The following is a 19,713-nucleotide window of genomic DNA, read 5'->3' on the forward strand; positions in this document are numbered from 1 at the left end:
TTATCGACTTAATAGGTAGGTTCACTGGAATTAATGGGACTTGCAGGTGTTCAAAACTTCTCAAAATTTGTCTTTGGTCTGCTAAAACATTAATTTAATCATAAAGCATTCCTTATATTAACTGGAACAGCTAATCACATACAGGAAGTTATAACTCTATGGATGTTTGTGACTTCTAAACTAACGAACAGGTATATTATAGCAATTACTTTTAGGGTGACAGAACCAAGTGCATGTAATTCTATATTAATGTTATCTTACACTTATAGACCACCTTAGTTCCCAAAGGGTCTTTAAAGGGCTTTACAGATAACACATTGCTTATTTCATTCACCACTGAAATGTGATGGAAGACAACAACCAAACTATACAAGAGATGCACAGAATTTCGTACCCATTTGAAACTGCAAAGGGAGTATTAGGTAGGTAGAATGCAATTACCTGAGTTGGAAGTTCGCCAAGACATTGGAGCTAACACTTCTACTCTTGGTTTTGTTTTGGGATTTTTAATGATTCCTAGCAACGAAGACATGGATTTTAAATGTCACCTGTAACAATACTTCCAGCTGTATAGCATCATGCAGGACCATTCAGAGACACTAGTTCAGAGCCAATTCAAAGTGAAAAGTGTTGCTTACTGAGTCACCAACCAGGTTATTACAGCACCCAAGTGTTTCTGGCATCCATCTCCCTGCCAACGAAGGATTGTTCACTACAATACATTTTCAAGTGCTTTATCCAATCTAGTCTGTAATACCACCAATTCCACAGGGAGACTTCCTTAGCCTAATCCATTTCTGTTAGGAACATTTTCCCTGCTACTCAGCATAAATTTGTCCTAACTTTTCCCTATTTTGTCTACAAATCTCTCTACTTCTTCCTTGGTTTTACTACATATTCATACATTTGTACACTTCATCACATTTCTTCCCAACTGCCCTCTGCTGCCATTCATAACTTAACCAAGGTATATACATTTTTCCTCATAAAAGAAAATTCCTTGAGACCTCAGCATTTTTATTGCTCTTTTCTTAACTTCCCTCAATTTGGCAATATGTTTCTAGTAAACTCGTGTCCAGAAATGAATGTATACCCCACGCTTGTATAAGAAGGGAGTATTACTCTGTAATTGAAAAATGACCACACTGCAGCTGTAGTACAAAATTATTATGACCCTTTCTGTAGCCATATAATATTGAAAAGCCTTGCTTCTTGTCATAAACTCTCACCCTTTGGTCTTCTACGACTTTACCCATTTCTGGGTTTATCTCAGCTATATTACCTGGAATTGTCCAAATTAAATCTCATTTTGTTTCTTTCTCTTCATGTTTTTAAATCACATAGGGCCCTTGGTATTATTTCACTGACTGCATGTAGATTTGAAACATTTACCCACTTTAAAATCATAGGCAAATATAATTCATGTGCTCCCTCTTCTATGAATGTGCTCCCTTATCCTTTATGAATAAAGAAATTAAAACTGGATCAAATCCAATCTCTAGTGGTACCATTCTATGTACCTTCCACACACTGCTGGCTGTCATTGTCCTGATATCATTGTCTTTTTGTTAGGTTTTTTTTTATACACATTAATATTCTTTTCCAATTATATGTGTATTTATTTTTCAGTTACTGTTTTGAGAAACAGTATCAAATGCTTTGTTAAAAATAAAAACATATTACATCTCCAACTTTCTGCATCATTCACTAACTTGGTACCAGTATCATGGTGAGATGGAAATTCATTGTGAACAGCATCAAGTACTTAAAGGTTCTACCTACACATAGAGTGTTCATGAATATTTTTGTGGAAATCTGTAGCCAGAAGAGAATAGCAGCTCTGGACTTGTGCTGGTGACTCATCACTATCTTTGCATTCCCAATGCTATTCTAGTGTTGGCTCTATGTTCTAAACCAACTGTTTATTATGTATCTAGCATTTGCTGCTACAGGGATTTCTGGGAGTAGAGAAAGGGGGCATTAGATTCCTTGATACCTGTTATTTTTTTGGTGAAATTTTATTGAGCATTTGATGAACCATCAAAACAGTAATATGAAAGTTTAGGGAAAATATTTACTGAAAGATCAAGGAATTCCCTCTCCCCTCTCTTTTTCTAAACAATATGCAAATATAATCTCTCTCTAATTTGAGTAAGAACCTTTAAACAAAATAATTAAACTACAAAATATCACATATACCCTGGAGAAGCCAATCATGACCAGTAAATAATGGCAAGTTTAGCTACAGTACTATATGCATATGCATTTCAAATTTAAATCAGTGAGATTTCTTTTCTAACCAATTACTCTAAGAAATCTGTGCATACTTATCACTGCATATTTGCCCAACATTCATAAACAAAGAAAATAAAATTAAATATGTATACATCATTTTTTTCTGGGAGGTAAAAGAAATACTAAAAAACCACAGTAAGTTAGCTGTACTGCAACTGCGTCGTCTATGAGCCAACTTTTGATTTTTAAAGAGAAGTTAATAACAGGTTTCAATATATTGAGAGCTCAGGTGAAAGACTAATGAAAGGTAGCTAACGTATTGTAGCTAAAGCAATACTATAATGAAAGTTGAGTATAAAAATATGAAAAATAGAACAGTTAATTTATAATAACCGTATATAATTTTAGAGTTAGAGCATAAAAGCTTTTGTTTGTATACCCCAGGAAACCAAACACTTTATATATTCAAAAGCACCCTGCTAAATAGAGTTAGTTGCTGTGCAATTCTTTGCATAGATATTTCAAACTAACTTGAGCTCAAAATAGATACCAAGCAGGTTTAAGCTTGTTCCAAGTGCAAATCATTTGGAATTAAAATAATAAGAAATGTTCTTCAGCTCAATAGAACAATTTTTTTGTTGTCAGTGGCAGGGTTTTTTTAAAGTCAAAATCTAGCAATTAAAAATATAAACTGATTACTTTTGAAACAGCTAGAAATTCTATTTTCCATCAAGTATACTTGATGATGCTGGGTCATCAATCCTCCTTTTCCGATCATCCAACTATAAGACTGATTCTGAAATTAAATATTACACACATACTCTCTGATTCATTGGATAAGTATAGGTATGCCACAAACATTAAAAAGGCATACACACTCTTCAAAACAAAAAGTTTTGCAGTTTTTAACCAATAAGAATGTAACTGAATCCGCAATCTGCTAGGCAGAGTTTATTGCTTTTTCAATCCAACCATAGAGAGGTTAATATATGCTTAACAAAAATCTCAATGTTTTCATCACCCTTTTGACTGTTAAGAAGCTTTCATTTGAAGACAAAAATTTAAATACTAAATAAACTTTCAATTACGTTCATACTTCGTAGAGAGACAGACATTCCAAAAAAACAACAGAAAAACATATTGAGTTTGGGTGCAATTTTTTGTTGTTGTTGGGGTTTTGGGTCTTTCAGTCTTTTGAAAATGAAATTTTTACAACACTGAATAATAAACTTTGCAATGTTTTAATACACACAGACATTCTTAGGCCATGTCTACACTATGGGCACTACAGTGGCACAGCTACTGCGCTGTAGCTATCCTGCTGTGGTGCTATAATGTAGATGCCTCCTATAGTGACAGAAAGGGTTTTTCTAATATTGTAGGTTGTCACAGTTCAGGGCAACTGCAGCCATATTCCCTCCTCATGGCCTGGCAATGGTACCAACTCAAAGGCTTCCAGCTCCCCTGTTGCCTCCCATCTTAGGCAGATACCTTCATCTCTTCCCCTCTTGACCGGGGTATTTCCAGCCAGCAAGTTTCCTGCCTACGCTGTGAATTCCACGGAAAAGTCCAACTGTCTAAGCAGGCCAATCTCTCGGCTTTGCTTTCTCTTTGAAAGCTGTGAACAGGGTAATTATTCACTGTTTTAAGTTACCACACAGCTCTTTCTAAGAAAGCACATTTATTCTTAAGGTAGAAACTTTACAGAAACAACATATTAAAGACAATAAAAAAATTATATGCATGCTAATAAGCTTACCACAGATTACTCCCTTCCCTCTTCTCCACAAAAGCGCTGGTTGGTGTCAGTCCTTCCAACCCTTACCTAAGGATTGGGTCCTTCCCCTTGGGCAGAAGGTCCTATCCATTTGCTGGATTAGAACGAAGGCTCTGACTCAATTTAAACTCAGGCTATTTATACCAAAGTCCTTTCTTTGTTTCTCTTGGTTCTTTACAGAATCCAGCTGGACCCAGTATATGCAGACCCCCCAGCAGGTGATACCTCTCTGGAGGTGTTACAACCTGAGTGAATTTTATTAATCACCTCCACTTAGTTCCTGCAGGGGGTGTTGTTACTCTCTCACATGTTATTAAAGGAAATTGCCATATCTGTCACATCTCCCCAGGCAGCAGTAGCTAGGCTGATAAGAGAATTCTTCCATACACCTAGTTGTGTCTATACTGGGGGTGTGGTCAGCTTAACTACAATGCTCAGGAATGTGAATTTTTCACACCCCTGAGCACTATAGCTATGTTGACCTAACTTTTAGGTGTAGACCAAGCCTTAGTTTATACTATGTCTAAGCAATTAAACAAGGGTTTTTTGTTTAATTAAAGGATACTCTATATTCTGAGAATTGAAGTGAAACTGCAGAACACACAAATTATTATGTCATCATGACAAATATGTGAATGCTCTTACATATTTGTTAACATTGTGCATTGGCCTGCCATTGCAATGTATGCATATTTTGGGTTAAGTGCTTCTCAAAAGAGGACTGTCTGGGCTGGATCAGGCAGGAAGGAAGAGGTGGCTCAAGATGGTCTGCTAACAGCTTCCACTTTAGATGGTTAAGGGACAATGCCTGAACAATTAGCTCTAATGACTCTCTTGTTCCTCAAGCCAGCATAAAGAACAGATTTGACCACGAAGGACCAAAACCCAACAGCACATGGGGAAAACTCCTGTAGAATAAAGAACACTTACAAGGTTTGAAAAGACTGTCTTGAGGGTGCAGATTGAGACACACTCAAAGGGTATGTCTACACTGCAGCTGGGAGGTAATGCCCAGCTCGGGTAGATACACATACACACTAGCTATGATCAAGCCATCCTGCTAGAAGTAGCAGAATGGCTAGCTGCCCAAATACAGCCCATCTGAGATCCTAAATACATACTCACATTGGTAGTCTAAACCACCATTTATGCTGCTGCAGCCAGATTGCTATTTTGAGTGCAGTAGCTTGAGCGAAGCTACAGCATACATGTCTACTTAATCTGGGAATTACACCTCGTATCTGCAGTGTAGTCATATCCAAAACACAGGAACCGGCAGGGGTGCCGGAACGATCCTGGGATATAGTACTTTAGGTAAGATAGACCTGTGATCCATTTTTTTTTATCTTTTTTTTTTCATCTAATGCTTTGTTCTAACCCCTGAACAGAGATATTTTGCTTTAAGAAGGCTGTTGGTCAATTTATCACTGGTCATTTGTCTCTGAAGGGAGGAAATGCAGGTGCCCAAAACCCAGTCAGACTCACAGAATGGTAAGTGGCAGGTATACAGAGGGTAGATTGACCCAGGTCCCGGTTTTAGAGTAGGATCCTACAAAGGGACAGGTAAGGGCAGGGAGCCCAAGACGTGAGCTGGATAAACTCAGAGAGACCAAAAAAGGGACAAAAATCCAGCTAGCCCTTCAACTGTGACAGTCATTAATGACATTACCGTAACGGACAAGAATTCCTACCAGTTTGAGACAGTACTATCTTTTCTCACTATATGCCAATGCCTTTTTTCCTGTTTAGTTCACTAGGATTATTTGTACTTAAAATACCCAACTGGTTAGCTAGTAAAAACAAAACAAAACACATCAAAGCTAGAACGAGTGTACTGCTGCTTTTTCTGGTTAATGCAATGTAGCTCATTTAGGGAATAGGACTGTGTTATTCTCAATTAGCAGATTGTTGGTCTTATTCTTCTTTACTGGAGAGAATGTGCAAGGAAATTCAATAATGCAGTGCACCACAGAGAGAGCCTGAAGCCAAAGTGGCATTCAGATACACACATTTGTAGCTATGAAATAAAAAAGATGGAGATGCAAGTGCTGTACTACCGCTGACCAGAACTGGGACAGAATTCACATTCTTGGTCAACGCTAAATCCCCAAACCTCCTTTTACGTGCTGCAGCAGCAGCATACAGAGCGAGTAACATGACATTATTGTTTCCTTCGTGTTAGCACTTACATAAGAGGCAAGGGTTTGGAAATACAGCTGGGTTTCAGTGGTGCAAAAGAATAGTTTTTAGTGTGATAAATAAAGGCCAAGCTCTCCCTGGTGTAACAAGAAACATTAGCATCAACACCTGGAAACACAACAGAAAGAACCATTTAAAGCCATCCAACTGCAGCAGTCTACTCTTGGCATTCTCATCTTTTAATACATTCCAAGGGAGAGTTTAATGATAATTAAAGTCAACAATAACCTTTCAGGATTCCCACCTCACTCCCTTTTGGATGTGAACATCTTTACAGTTCCTCCCTCTCCACAATTCTAAACTGAAAAAGGGTAGTCCTTAGGGTAACAACAAGACATTTAAAGAGGTGAACTAACTGTTGCACACTATTGGTCTTCCTCCTAAATACTGTATTCACTATTATACCTTATTCATGAGATACTCATTTCTGAAAAAGCATATGAATGAAGGTTGGCAACAAAACTACTGTATTTGAAAGAAGCTCTAGTAGGTCAATTTCGGTCCTACATTTAAGTTTAGAAAAAAAAACAAGCTTTTATAAAACCCAATATCAATAGAAATGTTTGTAATTTTTTTTAATTCAAAGGAAATCCTTTCTTGTAAAAGGAAAAATACTCTCCCTGTAATATTTGGAACTCAAATACTGCAGCATCATGTTAGTGCAGGAGAATGAAAAACTGACTGTACACAGCCTATAAATGACAGTTAAACTGACTAATCCATTCTCTTTATCGAAGCGGAGCGAAATGCCCAAAGTAAACACATATCATACATGGTGAAAAGTAAATAATATTGTTAAAATGATTTCCTAAAATGCCATTAGTGCCACAGTTACAGAAACCTTTTTTAATATACAATTTTAATGATACATTATCAGGTAAAAAGTTACTTTAAAATGTTTGTTAAAATGTAAGCTCAGGTGTAAATTACCTATGAAAAACATCATTCTGTTGTTCAGCTTTTCTAAAAACAATATCATATTTATGGTGTTTTTTAAAACATTAGCAGTGGGAAGTATGAGGACATTTATTTATGTGGGGCGGGAGAGGGGTGTAGGAGACCGGGTGGAAACAAAGAATTGGACAAGTAAACGAGGATGTTGTGTTTAATCATGGATAGTTAAATATTAATATTTAAGGAACAGTCCAATGGGTTCCTTGCAATGTTATTGTCAAAAGAAAATCTGAAATAACCAGAAATGATTTCAGAACATCCATGTTCTTAACCTACCTCTTTCTTCTCTCTGCCAGCTGCCTGCAGACTTCCTCCCACCGAAAATTCAGGCTACCCAGCTTTTCCCTAAGAACATTAGCATCTGCTGTTGATGACTGCTCAATAATTTCTTCAGCAGTTATATTTAATGTTCTGATAACAGTTTGCTGTCGTCCGATGCCATCATGGAGCTCCTGTAAAATATATATATATTTTTAAATGTCAAAAATGAAGAATCATATCCTTTTATTCAAGCATGGATCAAAAATGCTTTACCAACTACAGGTCTGGTAGCAAGAGCTCTGTGGGAAAGTTTTTCTCTACTCTGAATCCCAAATGCAATACATCCAAAAGGCGATAAGACAGAAAGGCAGCTTTTATGTTTTTGTAACAAGCACCTTTTCAGCTCAGCTTCTGTCTCTCTTTTTTTTTTTTTTTTGGTGGGGGGAGGAGATATTCTAGCCTGCTAGAGAATGTTATAATGTTCTACAGATCCATTAGTGGGAAATCCTCTTGAGTAAATTCAATAGTGTCCCCACAGAGATGTACCATATATAATAGTGTACAAAATGTTGTAAAATGTGAAAGCAAACAAAGTATTTTGGTTTTCCATTAACTGTCAATAAAAGTAGTGAAAAGGTACATTGACAGAAACAAGGAGACTGCTAATTTATACATCTGAAGTACTTTTCCAAATCCCTCTCTGGAATAGATCCACTCCTAGTTGTGAGAGGCTTGATAATCAACTACCCTACACTTCTGAGAAAAAATAAACTTCTGATAAAATCCTTACTTATCTCACTTCTGTCTACATACTGTGAACTGCAGAACTACTGAAAATACAACCAAACATTGCTGATGGGCAGTTTTCTACTCTTCACTAAAGGCACTCCGATTAATTTCCTATATCTCTTTCATTACTGGAATTCCAGTTTTCCATTTGTTATCTTAATTCATCATTAGCAGTAACAATCTTGAAATGTAACAAACTTCCACACTACACAGCCATTAAACCAGATTTGAAAAGGGACAATTAGAGCCATGTATATAGTTAGGGAATGTAATTTTTTATCGGTAAAAAGATCAAATTAATTTTGTATCTTTATTTATTCATGGAACAAGACTGACCTTTTCTTCTACAACTCTCAGAATTTATAAGCATGTAACTGTGAAATGGAGATGTTAAACTTTTTACTGCTAAAATAAACTCAAACTGAAAGAAGGAACTTCTTTTGAACACTACCTTTGTTTTTTTGTTTTTTTATGGGGCTCCCAACCTCTACAAAATAATAGAGTCCAGGTACAAAACAGTGTACAGTAGAACCCTGATTTTATGATATTGGTTATATGAACCATTGTTCCTGGCAGGAGGGGGAAAAAAAGAAAAGAAAAAAAAACAACCCACATAACGACAGTGATGTTGATGAAGAACAAGTCAACATCTCTTCACATTCCAATGCCTTCAGCGCACTGGAAATTGCTTTGCTGTGATTTGAAGGACAAGAGAAAAAAGTGATGCAATGCACTGCACCATACTACAACTTAAACACAATACCTAAAATAATGTTGAGGTGTTGGATTTAACAAACTTTTTTAGAGTTTGAAATCCTTAATCCCAAATTAGTTTGTGAAAAGGTGTTCTACTGTATTTCAATTTAAAATTCTGAATATTTATATTCTCTTGTAGCAGAAAACTGACAAATTAGCAAATCCTTTTTTGGACCAATGATATATATATTCTTGTTTTCCTGCTCCTGAACTGCTCTCTCTGGTCTTTGTTGCAGCACTCCTGCTTCCAACATTAGGAACGTCTCCCTTGAAGGCGGGGGAAAGGGGGTTGTCTCCTCACTGTTCCAGATATTAGGAAGCTCACTGCCATACCCCACCCTCTTTAGGAGATGCCTTCCCCTAATTCTGCTATCAATTCCAGTTTATTAGGGAAACAGATCTCCTGTTGATTGAGTACCTGAATTGGGCACCAACCAAGTTGGGACAATGTGAATTTTACAACCTAACCTACTCACCAGGTCCCCCTGGGCTGCTGAAAGAAAGGTGAAAAAAACCCATCCTGTCCCAACGAATCAGGCAATGTGGGAAAGATTCCTTCACAGTCCCTAAAGGGCAACTAGCATGATACCTACAGCAAGGCCCTAAAACTCAACCCCATTCTAATCCCAAAGAAGGGAAGGGGGGACTTTTTTCCCGGCACAGAATGGTGCCCCAGGCCGGGGGGGAGGGCTTATAAGCCCTCCCTACTTAACCGTATGGGAGCCATTGAGCATAAGGCATATACTGCTCCTTTCTGTCCAACCGATCAGATACAGAGCCCTCCTCCTCAAGTCCACTAGGAGGATAAGCACCTATGAGGAGGGTGTGTGTGTGCAATCTTTAGAGGAGTTAAGAGTTTTCTTTCTCCTGGAACCAAATGAAGCCTGTGTGGGTGTCTCCTGGAGGTGGAGCCTCCAGAACAGGAATGAGGCACAACAGTGTGACAGCCTGAAGTCTGGTCTACTCTAGAAAATTAGGTCAGTTTAATTAACTATGACAGTCAGAGGTGTGAAAAATTCACATCCCTGAGCAGTACTGCTAAGCTGACCTAAGTCCCTGTGTAGATAGCACTAGGTCAATGCCTCTTAGCGAGGTGGATTAACTACAGCAATGGGCATAGGTAGTGTCCACACTGAATGCTACAGCGGCACATCTGTGTCACTGTAGCACCTTAAGCATAGACAGGAGCTCAGGAAGCTTTCATAGCCACTATCCATGTGGTAACATCTGTGGGGAAACAAAGGGCTTTATTCTCCAAGAATGTTATTTGGACACAGTGACAGTTCTCGGGGTACCCAGGACTGCAAGTCACCTTCTTACCCCCTGCCTCCAGCAAGAGGTAGTCTTCTTGTGGTAGCTGGGTGTCAGCTCCCTACCAGCCACTCAAGCACTTCATAGGTGCTAAATAGGTGAAGGCTTTCTTAATATAAAGCCTCTGAAATCTTATTTTCATTGCTGATTTATGGGTCTTCTGCCAAAGAAATAAGTAAGAACATATTTATCACACATTTTTCTATTGTAAAGACCGTCTTAAACATAAATTATAATCAGTTACTGAGAATGAAAATGGTATGGCAGAGAGAAAAAACTTATCAGAATATGAAGCAAAAATAAATGCACAGTGTTTAAGACTATGAAGATAGATGCAATTATTTTATCTCATCATTCATTTCTGAGAACTTGGCTTGAGGATGATCAGCATCATCAAATACTGTATCGCAAAGGGTAGAGTTTGATGAGATGTCAAACAAGGGTCCCTTTGAAGACTTAAGTTGCATGGGAAACAGTGCTGCCATCCTGTTTTTGCAAGCAATGTCCTTAATTTTATTTATGGTGAAGTGGGGAGGTAGTGATTCTTGCAAATTCCTTGTCTTCTTTCCCATTCACTTCTACCTTCAAAAGACTCTGCTTTTAAAATATCCTCACTGCAGTTTTTTCTTTGCTGATGCTAGTTCATTAGTCTGCTTTGCTGAATTGACACTTCAGAAAGTAGTTGCCTCCTGTCAAAAAAGTGCTGCCTATGGAAGAGCCTATGGAAGAGCCCGTAAAGAAGAACCACCAGTGGACCAGTAGTAACTACAGTAAGAATGTTTTAAAAGAAGCAAAGGCATTAACAGACCTAAAGATGAAAGAAGGGGGAGAAAGAATGGGAGAGGAATAGGGAAAAGTATAACTGAAGAAACAAAAGGAGAAAGAAGATGATAGGAGAGCAGGGGGATGGGGAGGATAAAAAGAATGGGGAACCAAACTGATAGAAGGAAAAATGACTAAAAAGGGGAATGAAGGGAAAAGAAAAACAAGGAGAAAGAAGAAAGCTGAAGGGCAAAAGGAGTTGGAAGAGACTGAGAAATAACAGAAGGGGCTATAACTGCTCCTGTACCTCTTACATTCTCTCCTAAGCATGATTTGTTTTGTACAGAAATCTCTCACCCTGCAGCCCAAGAAGGAAATTGGTACTAACTGTGTCTTGCCCAATAAAAGTGTTGACAGATAGGCCCAACACCCCAACCCCTATGTCCACTGCACTGCCTACTTCCACATTTCATTTTACACTCTGGACAACCAACCTTCTTATCACCACCTTGCTACTACGAACACTCATTTCCAAAACTGTCTCATTTTAAATACAAATTGCAAAACGTTTGTACTAAAATATAAATAAGATCCAAATGCTAGAAAGAAGGGTCAGATCATCAATATAATATTAATATATTTTAAGATAAAATTATTAAAAAGCAATTCCTTTCTTACTCATACTTGCATTTGAATTCGGGATCAGAATTTTGTTTTCTGCTGAACTCTCAAGTGTTAATAGTGAAGTTCAGGCACTATGGCAGCAGATAGGGTTGTCAAATTTCAAATCGCACTAGGGGCAGGGGCAGTCTGCACAGCCTCCTTGGTCGCCCATGCACCCGGGACTGCAAGGACCTGCCAGCCGCTTCCCAGAGCCATGTGGAGCCAGGGAGCCTGCCTTAGCTCTGGGCTCCCACTGCGCAACCAGACTTTTAACGGCCCGGTCGGCAGTGCCAACCAGAGCCACCAAGGTCCCTTTTTGACTGGGCATTCTGGTCAAAAACTGGACGCCTGGCAATCCTAGCAGTGGACACATTTAAGAACTTGAACAGCAGAAAAACCATATACATCTTCATCTATCCTGTTACTTAATTATTCCAAAGTACATTTGTTTTCAAACATTGTTATTCACTGTAAGGTGGCTCAGAGGTTGCATTCTTAGACAAAAACAATAAAAATGTCTAGTTCAAGTAATTTTCATCAAAAATAATGCAAGGTTGAGATATCTCCTTAACCCTCCAGTGCTGGAAATTTCCGGTCAGCCAGATGAATGCGTATGAAAATGTTCAGTATAAGTCAGATTCTACTCTCAGAGACAATCTGTGCCTGCTGATAATTGGGGGCGCCATGGGGGGGGGGAAGAGTGAGGGCAGCCAGCTTCAGCAATGTCACTGAGCATGCTCAGTCAGTATGAGCTTGCTTCCTACAAGCCAAGCCACAAATCGGGGAGTGCAGGGGGGGAGGGGGAGACGGACATGACAGCGCCCTCCCCATGTCCCCCCATGCGTCACCTTTACTTACTCTCTTCAAAACAGTATCTTACTGCACAAGTTGTCACATTAATTTCACTAGGACTACTTGCAGAATAAGGTCATATTCAACATGAGTAAGGCAATCATAATCTGGTCCTATGTACACATATAAATTATTTTAAAACCCATGTTTCAACATCTCCTTGTTTCATACTTTCCACCAGCCCTGTTTAATTCTAGCAATGAGCAAGAGAGCAATAAACGGTAGTAAAGGAGACCTGGCAACTGAAGATTGAGTGGGACAGCCACATAGAAAAAGACTTATCTGTTGTTGGTGAAAACATATTTAGGCAAGTTGTCTGCCTCTGGAAACTACCCTATAGACTACAGTACATGAAAAAAAAAAAAGAGAGAGACAGAATTAAGGTCTCCATGTTCAAATAAAGTTATCTTGTTATTTAGATATCTGAAATCAGTGCACAGAAGCAGTTTATTTTAATGATATATTTTCCTAACATCAGATTAAAATGAAACTTCTATGCAAGTAAATATTCCTCTCCATCAGTACTCAATACAGTCATTATGATGATACTGCTATTAAAGAGAATACCAAATAAATTCATTATGATAAAATACTTAAAGTATTACAAGCTCTCTAGCTCAGGGAAGTTTCATTGTATGAAACCCTAATTTACTTGCTACATTTCCTCATCTAAACTGAGCTCACTTTACCAGGAAGATAGTCAAAAGAAAAAAAAAGCGAAAAATACCTTTGTCTTTAAAATGAGCAGCTCCCTAAACAAGAGGTAATTATGTTTTCAAACCGCTCCACCTGTAAGCAATTATGACAGCGGTTTTCTTAGCCAACACACCACATATTGAACAAGGGAACCTTGAGAGCTAAACACATGAGCAGCTACAGCTTAAGTTACAGAGTCAACATGCTGTAACTGGTAGTTGTAAAATCTCACATCCTCTGTGGGTCAGCAAAGAGAGGAAACTGTAATACGTATTCACCACTGGGTAACACAACAGTCAATGACAGCCTTACAGATTTAGGTGTCAGTGTGTGTGCAACATTCTAGCCCATAAATAGTCTCCATATTTTTAAGAGGTTGGCCACTTGAGATGGGCTAAATGTTTTCATGGAAAAAAAGTAAGTTCCCTCTGAACAGGGAGCTATTTAGATATCTGTGATAAGAGTGGTAATTTAGCTACAAACTCAGACAGCAAGTCTGATTTTTTCCCATTACCACGAATCACAATGTTTGCAGCTTCAGTTAAATCTTGAAACAAATCATGCAGGTATCCTAATTTTATCCCAGGTATGAGGCATCCTTTCTCCCTCACCCTACTTCCTACAAAGTGAGCTAAAGCCTGTTCCTTTGCCCTCACATTCCCAGCTCTAACCCTTTCTCTCTCAGCCCCCAAAGAGCCCCCTATGTCTAACCAGAGAGCACCTAATAATTTACTGTCCTCAAATTCTAACAACCATTCCAGTTTCTTCTCTGTTATCACACACCATAGTTTCATATTTGGGTAATATTTAATAGAACAGGGTTAAATCTATAAAACTGAATATTCTTTTCTAGTGGATCCTGGCCAGCTACCTTAATCATGTAGACTCAAAGTTTTTCCTGGCCAGATGTGACTCAGAACACTTTGGGCTCTCTCTAACAGTAGTGAAACTTGGAACTTTTAAGATTTTAAGATACCCACCATCACAACAGAAACTGCAAGATCTGAGACTGAGAAAAGCTTTTTTGTTTTTAATGAACCAGAGATTCTTTTTCTCCCTCTTTCAATGGCAATAAGGCTGTATGTTAGTGAAACTGTAGCTCATACAACCTCAAGCAATTATTTTCAGGAAAATAATTTGTTGTTGTGAATACCAATACGCCAACTACCAACATGCCAACACCAGTGAGATAACCTGACTAAATGCAAATAATGTTTTGGTACCACAGGAATGGTCCTTTCCATGCAACTTGATCTGGATAATACTTGGATATTATTGGCTATCCAGTTTTTGCACATTATTATTAGCTATCTTAAAATGGCTATCCAGTTTTTGCACATATTCTGCACAACTGAGAGGGTATATATTTTAATGATGGCGAGAAAGAACTCCTCTGACCTTCTGGATTTTATACCACAACTTAAACCAATAGCTCACATGACAAATCTTCCAGAGATGTTTTTCCTCAAGTGCTGTGTTAGTGGAAAGATTAGTTATTTCCACTCCAAATTAAGATGAGGTGAGCAAACTCTGATCCCTCTGTCCAGATTCTATAACCTAAGAGAAAAGTAGATCATGCTTGAAGTTGGGTGCAACACCTTAAGAATCAAGTTTTAATATGACCTTTGAATTATGGATCAGTGGAGCCTTATGTGGGAGAAGCCACACAAATGACAGGTCTGTTTTTGAGGAGAACACAGAGCACATATATGGCAGGATGACTCACTTTCACCATTTTATTTTCCAGATAAAAACCCATAGCATTTGTAGCTGTTTATATATCTGCTCCATGTGGACATGAGAAACCAGACAGCTTCAAAAAAGAAGAAAAAGGTCTTTAATACATGTGCCAGGGTTGTTCATTTGGAATCACATAAACTTGAACCTGTACAGAGAAATACTACTTCTTGAATTCCAAAGCATTTTAGGAGTGATTTTAGTAGAAACTCTAAATGAATTTTGCAGCACATTTTCCTAAAATGGATAGAAAATCAGTGACAGTAATAACCACTTGTTGTTCACAAACTGAATATTATTGTAGAGCAAAATGCTAATTAAGAATGCCTTTAAATAATGTCACTGAGCTCTTCTAATAACATAATTTAGCAGTCTTTTAAATGACAAGTTCCCTCACAAATTAGTACTCTGCAGCTATTAAATGATTTCCATAGCTAGTTCTATAGCTAGGGAATTAGCCAAGGGAACCCACATTATGCATCAGTCCTGTATTATAAAAAGTGGAGGGAAAAAGGTAGCTCTGGAATCAAAATTATAGTCCCTGCTTGGGACGGAAGAGTTGCCGTGTTGTGCAGAAGATGCACAACTGAGAGGGTATATATTTTAATGATGGCGAGAAAGAACTCCTCTGACCTTCTGGATTTTATACCACAACTTAAACCAATAGCTCACATGACAAATCTTCCAGAGATGTTTTTCCTCAAGTGCTGTGTTAGTGGAAAGATTAGTTATTTCCACTCCAAATTAAGATGAGGTGAGCAAACTCTGATCCCTCTGTCCAGATTCTATAACCTAAGAGAAAAGTAGATCATGCTTGAAGTTGGGTGCAACATTTGTTCCGCTCTCTAGAGAGGAGTCCATTTAAAAAAACAAAAACTGTTTAGATACAAAGTGAACAGAAATTGTTCCCTAATGTCCTTAACCATATTGCTGTGATTCTTTACACCCATGCTGGGGGCTGGAGCAAACACATCCTTATGCCCTCTGCAGCAGCACAACTAACCTACCAGTGAGTCCTTCCATGCAATTGCAAAAGAGGGAGATGGAGATGGAACAGAGCTGTACCAATAACTGATTTTTCAGTTTGGCTACCAAACTGGAAAAAAAAATTTGGATCCAACTAAATGTTTTCTTTGTCCCAAAGCTAAATATTTCATCCCATTCAAGTTTTGTTAAACCTTTTTAAAAATAAAATTGAAATAAATTCAAAACAAATTATTCTGAATTGAAAATATCAAAACAAAATGTTTTAAATTGTTTGTAATTTTTTTTTCTCCAGTTGATACAATTTGGTGAATTCAACACAAATTCACAATATGTTGCACTAAACCCAAATCTGTATTTTTTTGGATGAGAAAAGTTTTGTCTGAAAAATTTCACCCATCTCTTGTAAGGAATATGGCAATAACATTTAGCTATTCCCTGAGGAAGAGCTCTGTGTGGCTCGAAAGTTTGTCTCTCTCACCAAAAGAAGTTGGTCCAATAAAGGACATTACATCATCCACCTTGTCTCTCTAACTACTTCCCCCACACTCACACACAATAGAGGGGCACCGCTAGATAAATAAATGCAGACAAAGCAAAGAGACAAAAAAACAAAAAAGTTAAAACAAAAGACATAATGAGAGTTAAATGTTTTCCAAGTTATTATTTTTATAAGATAAAATACCAGACTTCTTTCTGTATTGGTAAATATTTCACCCAGTGTGTAACACAGAACTAATATGCAGAACACTGGTTTTTGATGTTTGTTGTTGTTGTCTTGCAAACATAAGAAAGTGGTTAATGAAAGAGTGCTACAGTACAATTTGAATACAGTATTAGGGTAAGGGTTTGTCTCCTCTTACTGGGAGATCGACTTGTGGCAATCGATCCACTGGGGGTCAATTTAGCGTGTCTAGTGAAGACCCACTAAATCGACTGCTGAACGCTCTCCTGTCGACTCTGTACAATTATCCATTCTGGGATTTGGTCAGACCACCAGGGCTAAATAATATTATATTTGTGGAAAGATGCCATTTATAGTAAAACAGAGCAGTCAAGACTTTTGTTTGATGACTTAAAAAAAAAAAACAGCGATTGCCATACTGGAGGTAGGAACTCATAACGGTTCACCTAAAACTGTAGATTCTGAGAGTGAACAATGCCAGCCACATTATAGGAATACAAAATTTCTATAATCAATTTACTTATATAACACTGCATTATTCGGGGGAGAGGAAGGAACTTTCCCCTGCTCACAGACAGTGTTCAATATATGCCTTGAAACAGGATAGTCATAGTTTTAGCCTAACTAATGTTAATGTAACTGCAGGTTGTATTCTTAGTCACATACATTTATGATCTCATTGAAATTTACTATGCTTTTTAAGACTGGGATTGTGTCTCCAGGAACAAATAAAAACAACAAGTTATTTATTGTAATGATGCCCTGCAGCAGGGAGTTTTATAAAAGTTGATATTTTTTAATTTCATGCAAATTGTGTATTTGACACATCAGTTGTTTCTCTCTGACACTATCCTGTTTATGCTGTAATAATCCTGCTAAACACTGGTTTATCATTCCACACCCCAAGGAGTAACACCTGGAGTTATTTCTCTTGGAACCTCTGATTAGACCTTGTATGGGTAAAGAGGGGTGACCTACCCAATTAGCTGAACAATTTGCCATCCCATTTCACACAAATTGTTGCACTTTCATACGCCTCATGCCATCTTTTTACTCATGCCTTTTAACAGGTTCATGTGCAGCAAACTGACCAGGCGTGTGAAAATATACAGGGATAAATTAGTGTTTCAGAACAGATTCTTGCTATTAATTCAGACAGCAGAAGGAAAAATAAAACCAGACAGCTGGGGCTACATCCAAAAGGGATCTGGGTACTGCAATACTAGGTGTAATATTTAGGCATCCTGCCACCTAATGGAATCCACAGCCCCAAGTTAGGCTCCCAATACCACGGATTGGCAACCTTTGGCACACAGCCCGTCAGGGAAATCCACTGACGGGCCGGGACGGTTTGTTTACCTGCAGCATCCGCAGGTTCGGCTGATCGCAGCTCTCACTGGCCGTGGTTCGCTGCTTCCCACAGCCCCCATTGGCCTGTAACTGCAAACCACGGCCAATGGGAGCTGCGATTGGCCGAACCTGCGGACGCTGCAGGCAAACAAACCAGCCCTGCCCACCAGCGGATTTCCCTGACAGGCTGCGTGCCAGAGGTTGCCAATCCCTGCCCTATATAATGCCTGAAAAGAGTTAGGCACCTAAGAATCGGATCCACAAAAGCCAGCACACTGAACAGGGAGCTGCATGTGCTACCCAACAGGAAATGCCAAGGAGAGAGGAACAACCTAAGCCCCACCCCTCAAAGGGATTTAGGTGCCTAACTCCACTCAGGATTCACAGCCATGAACCCACCCCTGGAGTTAGGTGCCTAAGTCCTTTCCCACAAAAAAAATGGAAGTGATTCCATGGCTGAAGCTTCTCCTTAAAACCTTTAGCCCAATTGTTACGGTGCTCATTCAGTATGTGGGAGACCTGGGTTCAATTCCCACCTCTGCCCATTGTGGAGCAGAGATTTAAATCAGCATCTTCTACCCCTCAGGAGGGTGCCTTAACTTCTTGGAAGGCAATAGACTGGGGTGGGTGTCTCTTGTTGAAATCATTGGACTTTAATTTATACAAAGTCATTAGAACAGGAACTCGATCTCCCACATCCCAGGAAAGTGCCCCAACAAGTGGGCTATAAAATCCTCAGGATTTTAGGCACCTACAGGTTTATGCAGCAGATGAGCGGAGGTTTCAAGATCTAAATTTTGGACTTAGGCACCTAAAGTGGCTGTTAGGCACCTAAATCCCTTTGTGGATCTAGCCCCTAATGGGCAGATTTAGAACCAACAAAATGATGGTTACAGTATTATTTCCTAACCCAAGCAATTTAAATAGGAGCCATGGTAGGTCAGAGTTCTGTTCAGGGTATGAGAATCTCACAATGTCTCAAGTATCCTCTGTTACTTCATAGGTAACCCATACACATTCATTTCAGAATAGTTCCTTGAATTTCATCTTCTGTTGTCATTGAATGATACAATGTCTGAATGTTAAACTTAATGAGAAGCCTTTCTACTACCTATCAAACTGATCTTTTATCTTTTTATAGTACCAGCCAAATATGCTCAAAGGTAATTTATTGTTATTGAATAGCCCTATAACAACATGATAAAATCATGCAAACAAACTTCTACTTTCTGTCAGATGCACGTGCTGGCGCAACATTCTTTTGGAGGAGAAAAAACACCTTATTGCTTTCCTTAATTTATGGCATGTCTCTGGATCATAAAATCACATAAGTGTATCATGCACAGCTTTTAAAATCTGCAGCCTTGAATTAGACATCACTCTGCTACTCTTCAGTCATTTACATAATTCTCGTTTTTACCTTGTACTGGATGAAAGCACAAGGTTCACACAAGAGCCTCCACACTGATGAAGCAATGGAGTTCAGAGACCACTGGGAGGGAAAAAAAAGTAGTGGAAAACTGCCCCAGCTAAAGTTTTGTTCCCTTGGGGTGATTTTAACTAAAAACTGCTCACATATCCGTCAAAGATCCTACCAAAAATAAGAGAGAAATTAATTAATTTTCCAAGCAATTAAATCCTATTAATCTAGTCTGGAGATTGATTATTGGCAGCTTTTGAGTATTAAAATGTAAGCCAAACA

General features: G+C 38.5%; 1 protein-coding gene across 11 annotated transcripts in view; it reads right to left on the minus strand.

Annotated features, from left to right (window-relative positions):
* The window catches only part of DMD (dystrophin), a 2,122,534-nt gene that overhangs the window by 699,107 nt on the left and 1,403,714 nt on the right, over positions 1 to 19,713 (minus strand). For all 11 annotated transcript variants that reach the window (XM_075132091.1, XM_048863664.2, XM_048863629.2 and 8 more), the window contains one exon: positions 7,442 to 7,617. In XM_075132091.1, coding sequence (XP_074988192.1) covers positions 7,442 to 7,617 — 176 coding nt within the window. The remainder of the gene's footprint in view (positions 1 to 7,441; positions 7,618 to 19,713) is intronic.

This window comes from Caretta caretta, chromosome 1 (assembly GCF_965140235.1).
Source record: "Caretta caretta isolate rCarCar2 chromosome 1, rCarCar1.hap1, whole genome shotgun sequence".
In the NCBI taxonomy this organism is placed as follows: Eukaryota; Metazoa; Chordata; order Testudines; family Cheloniidae; genus Caretta; species Caretta caretta.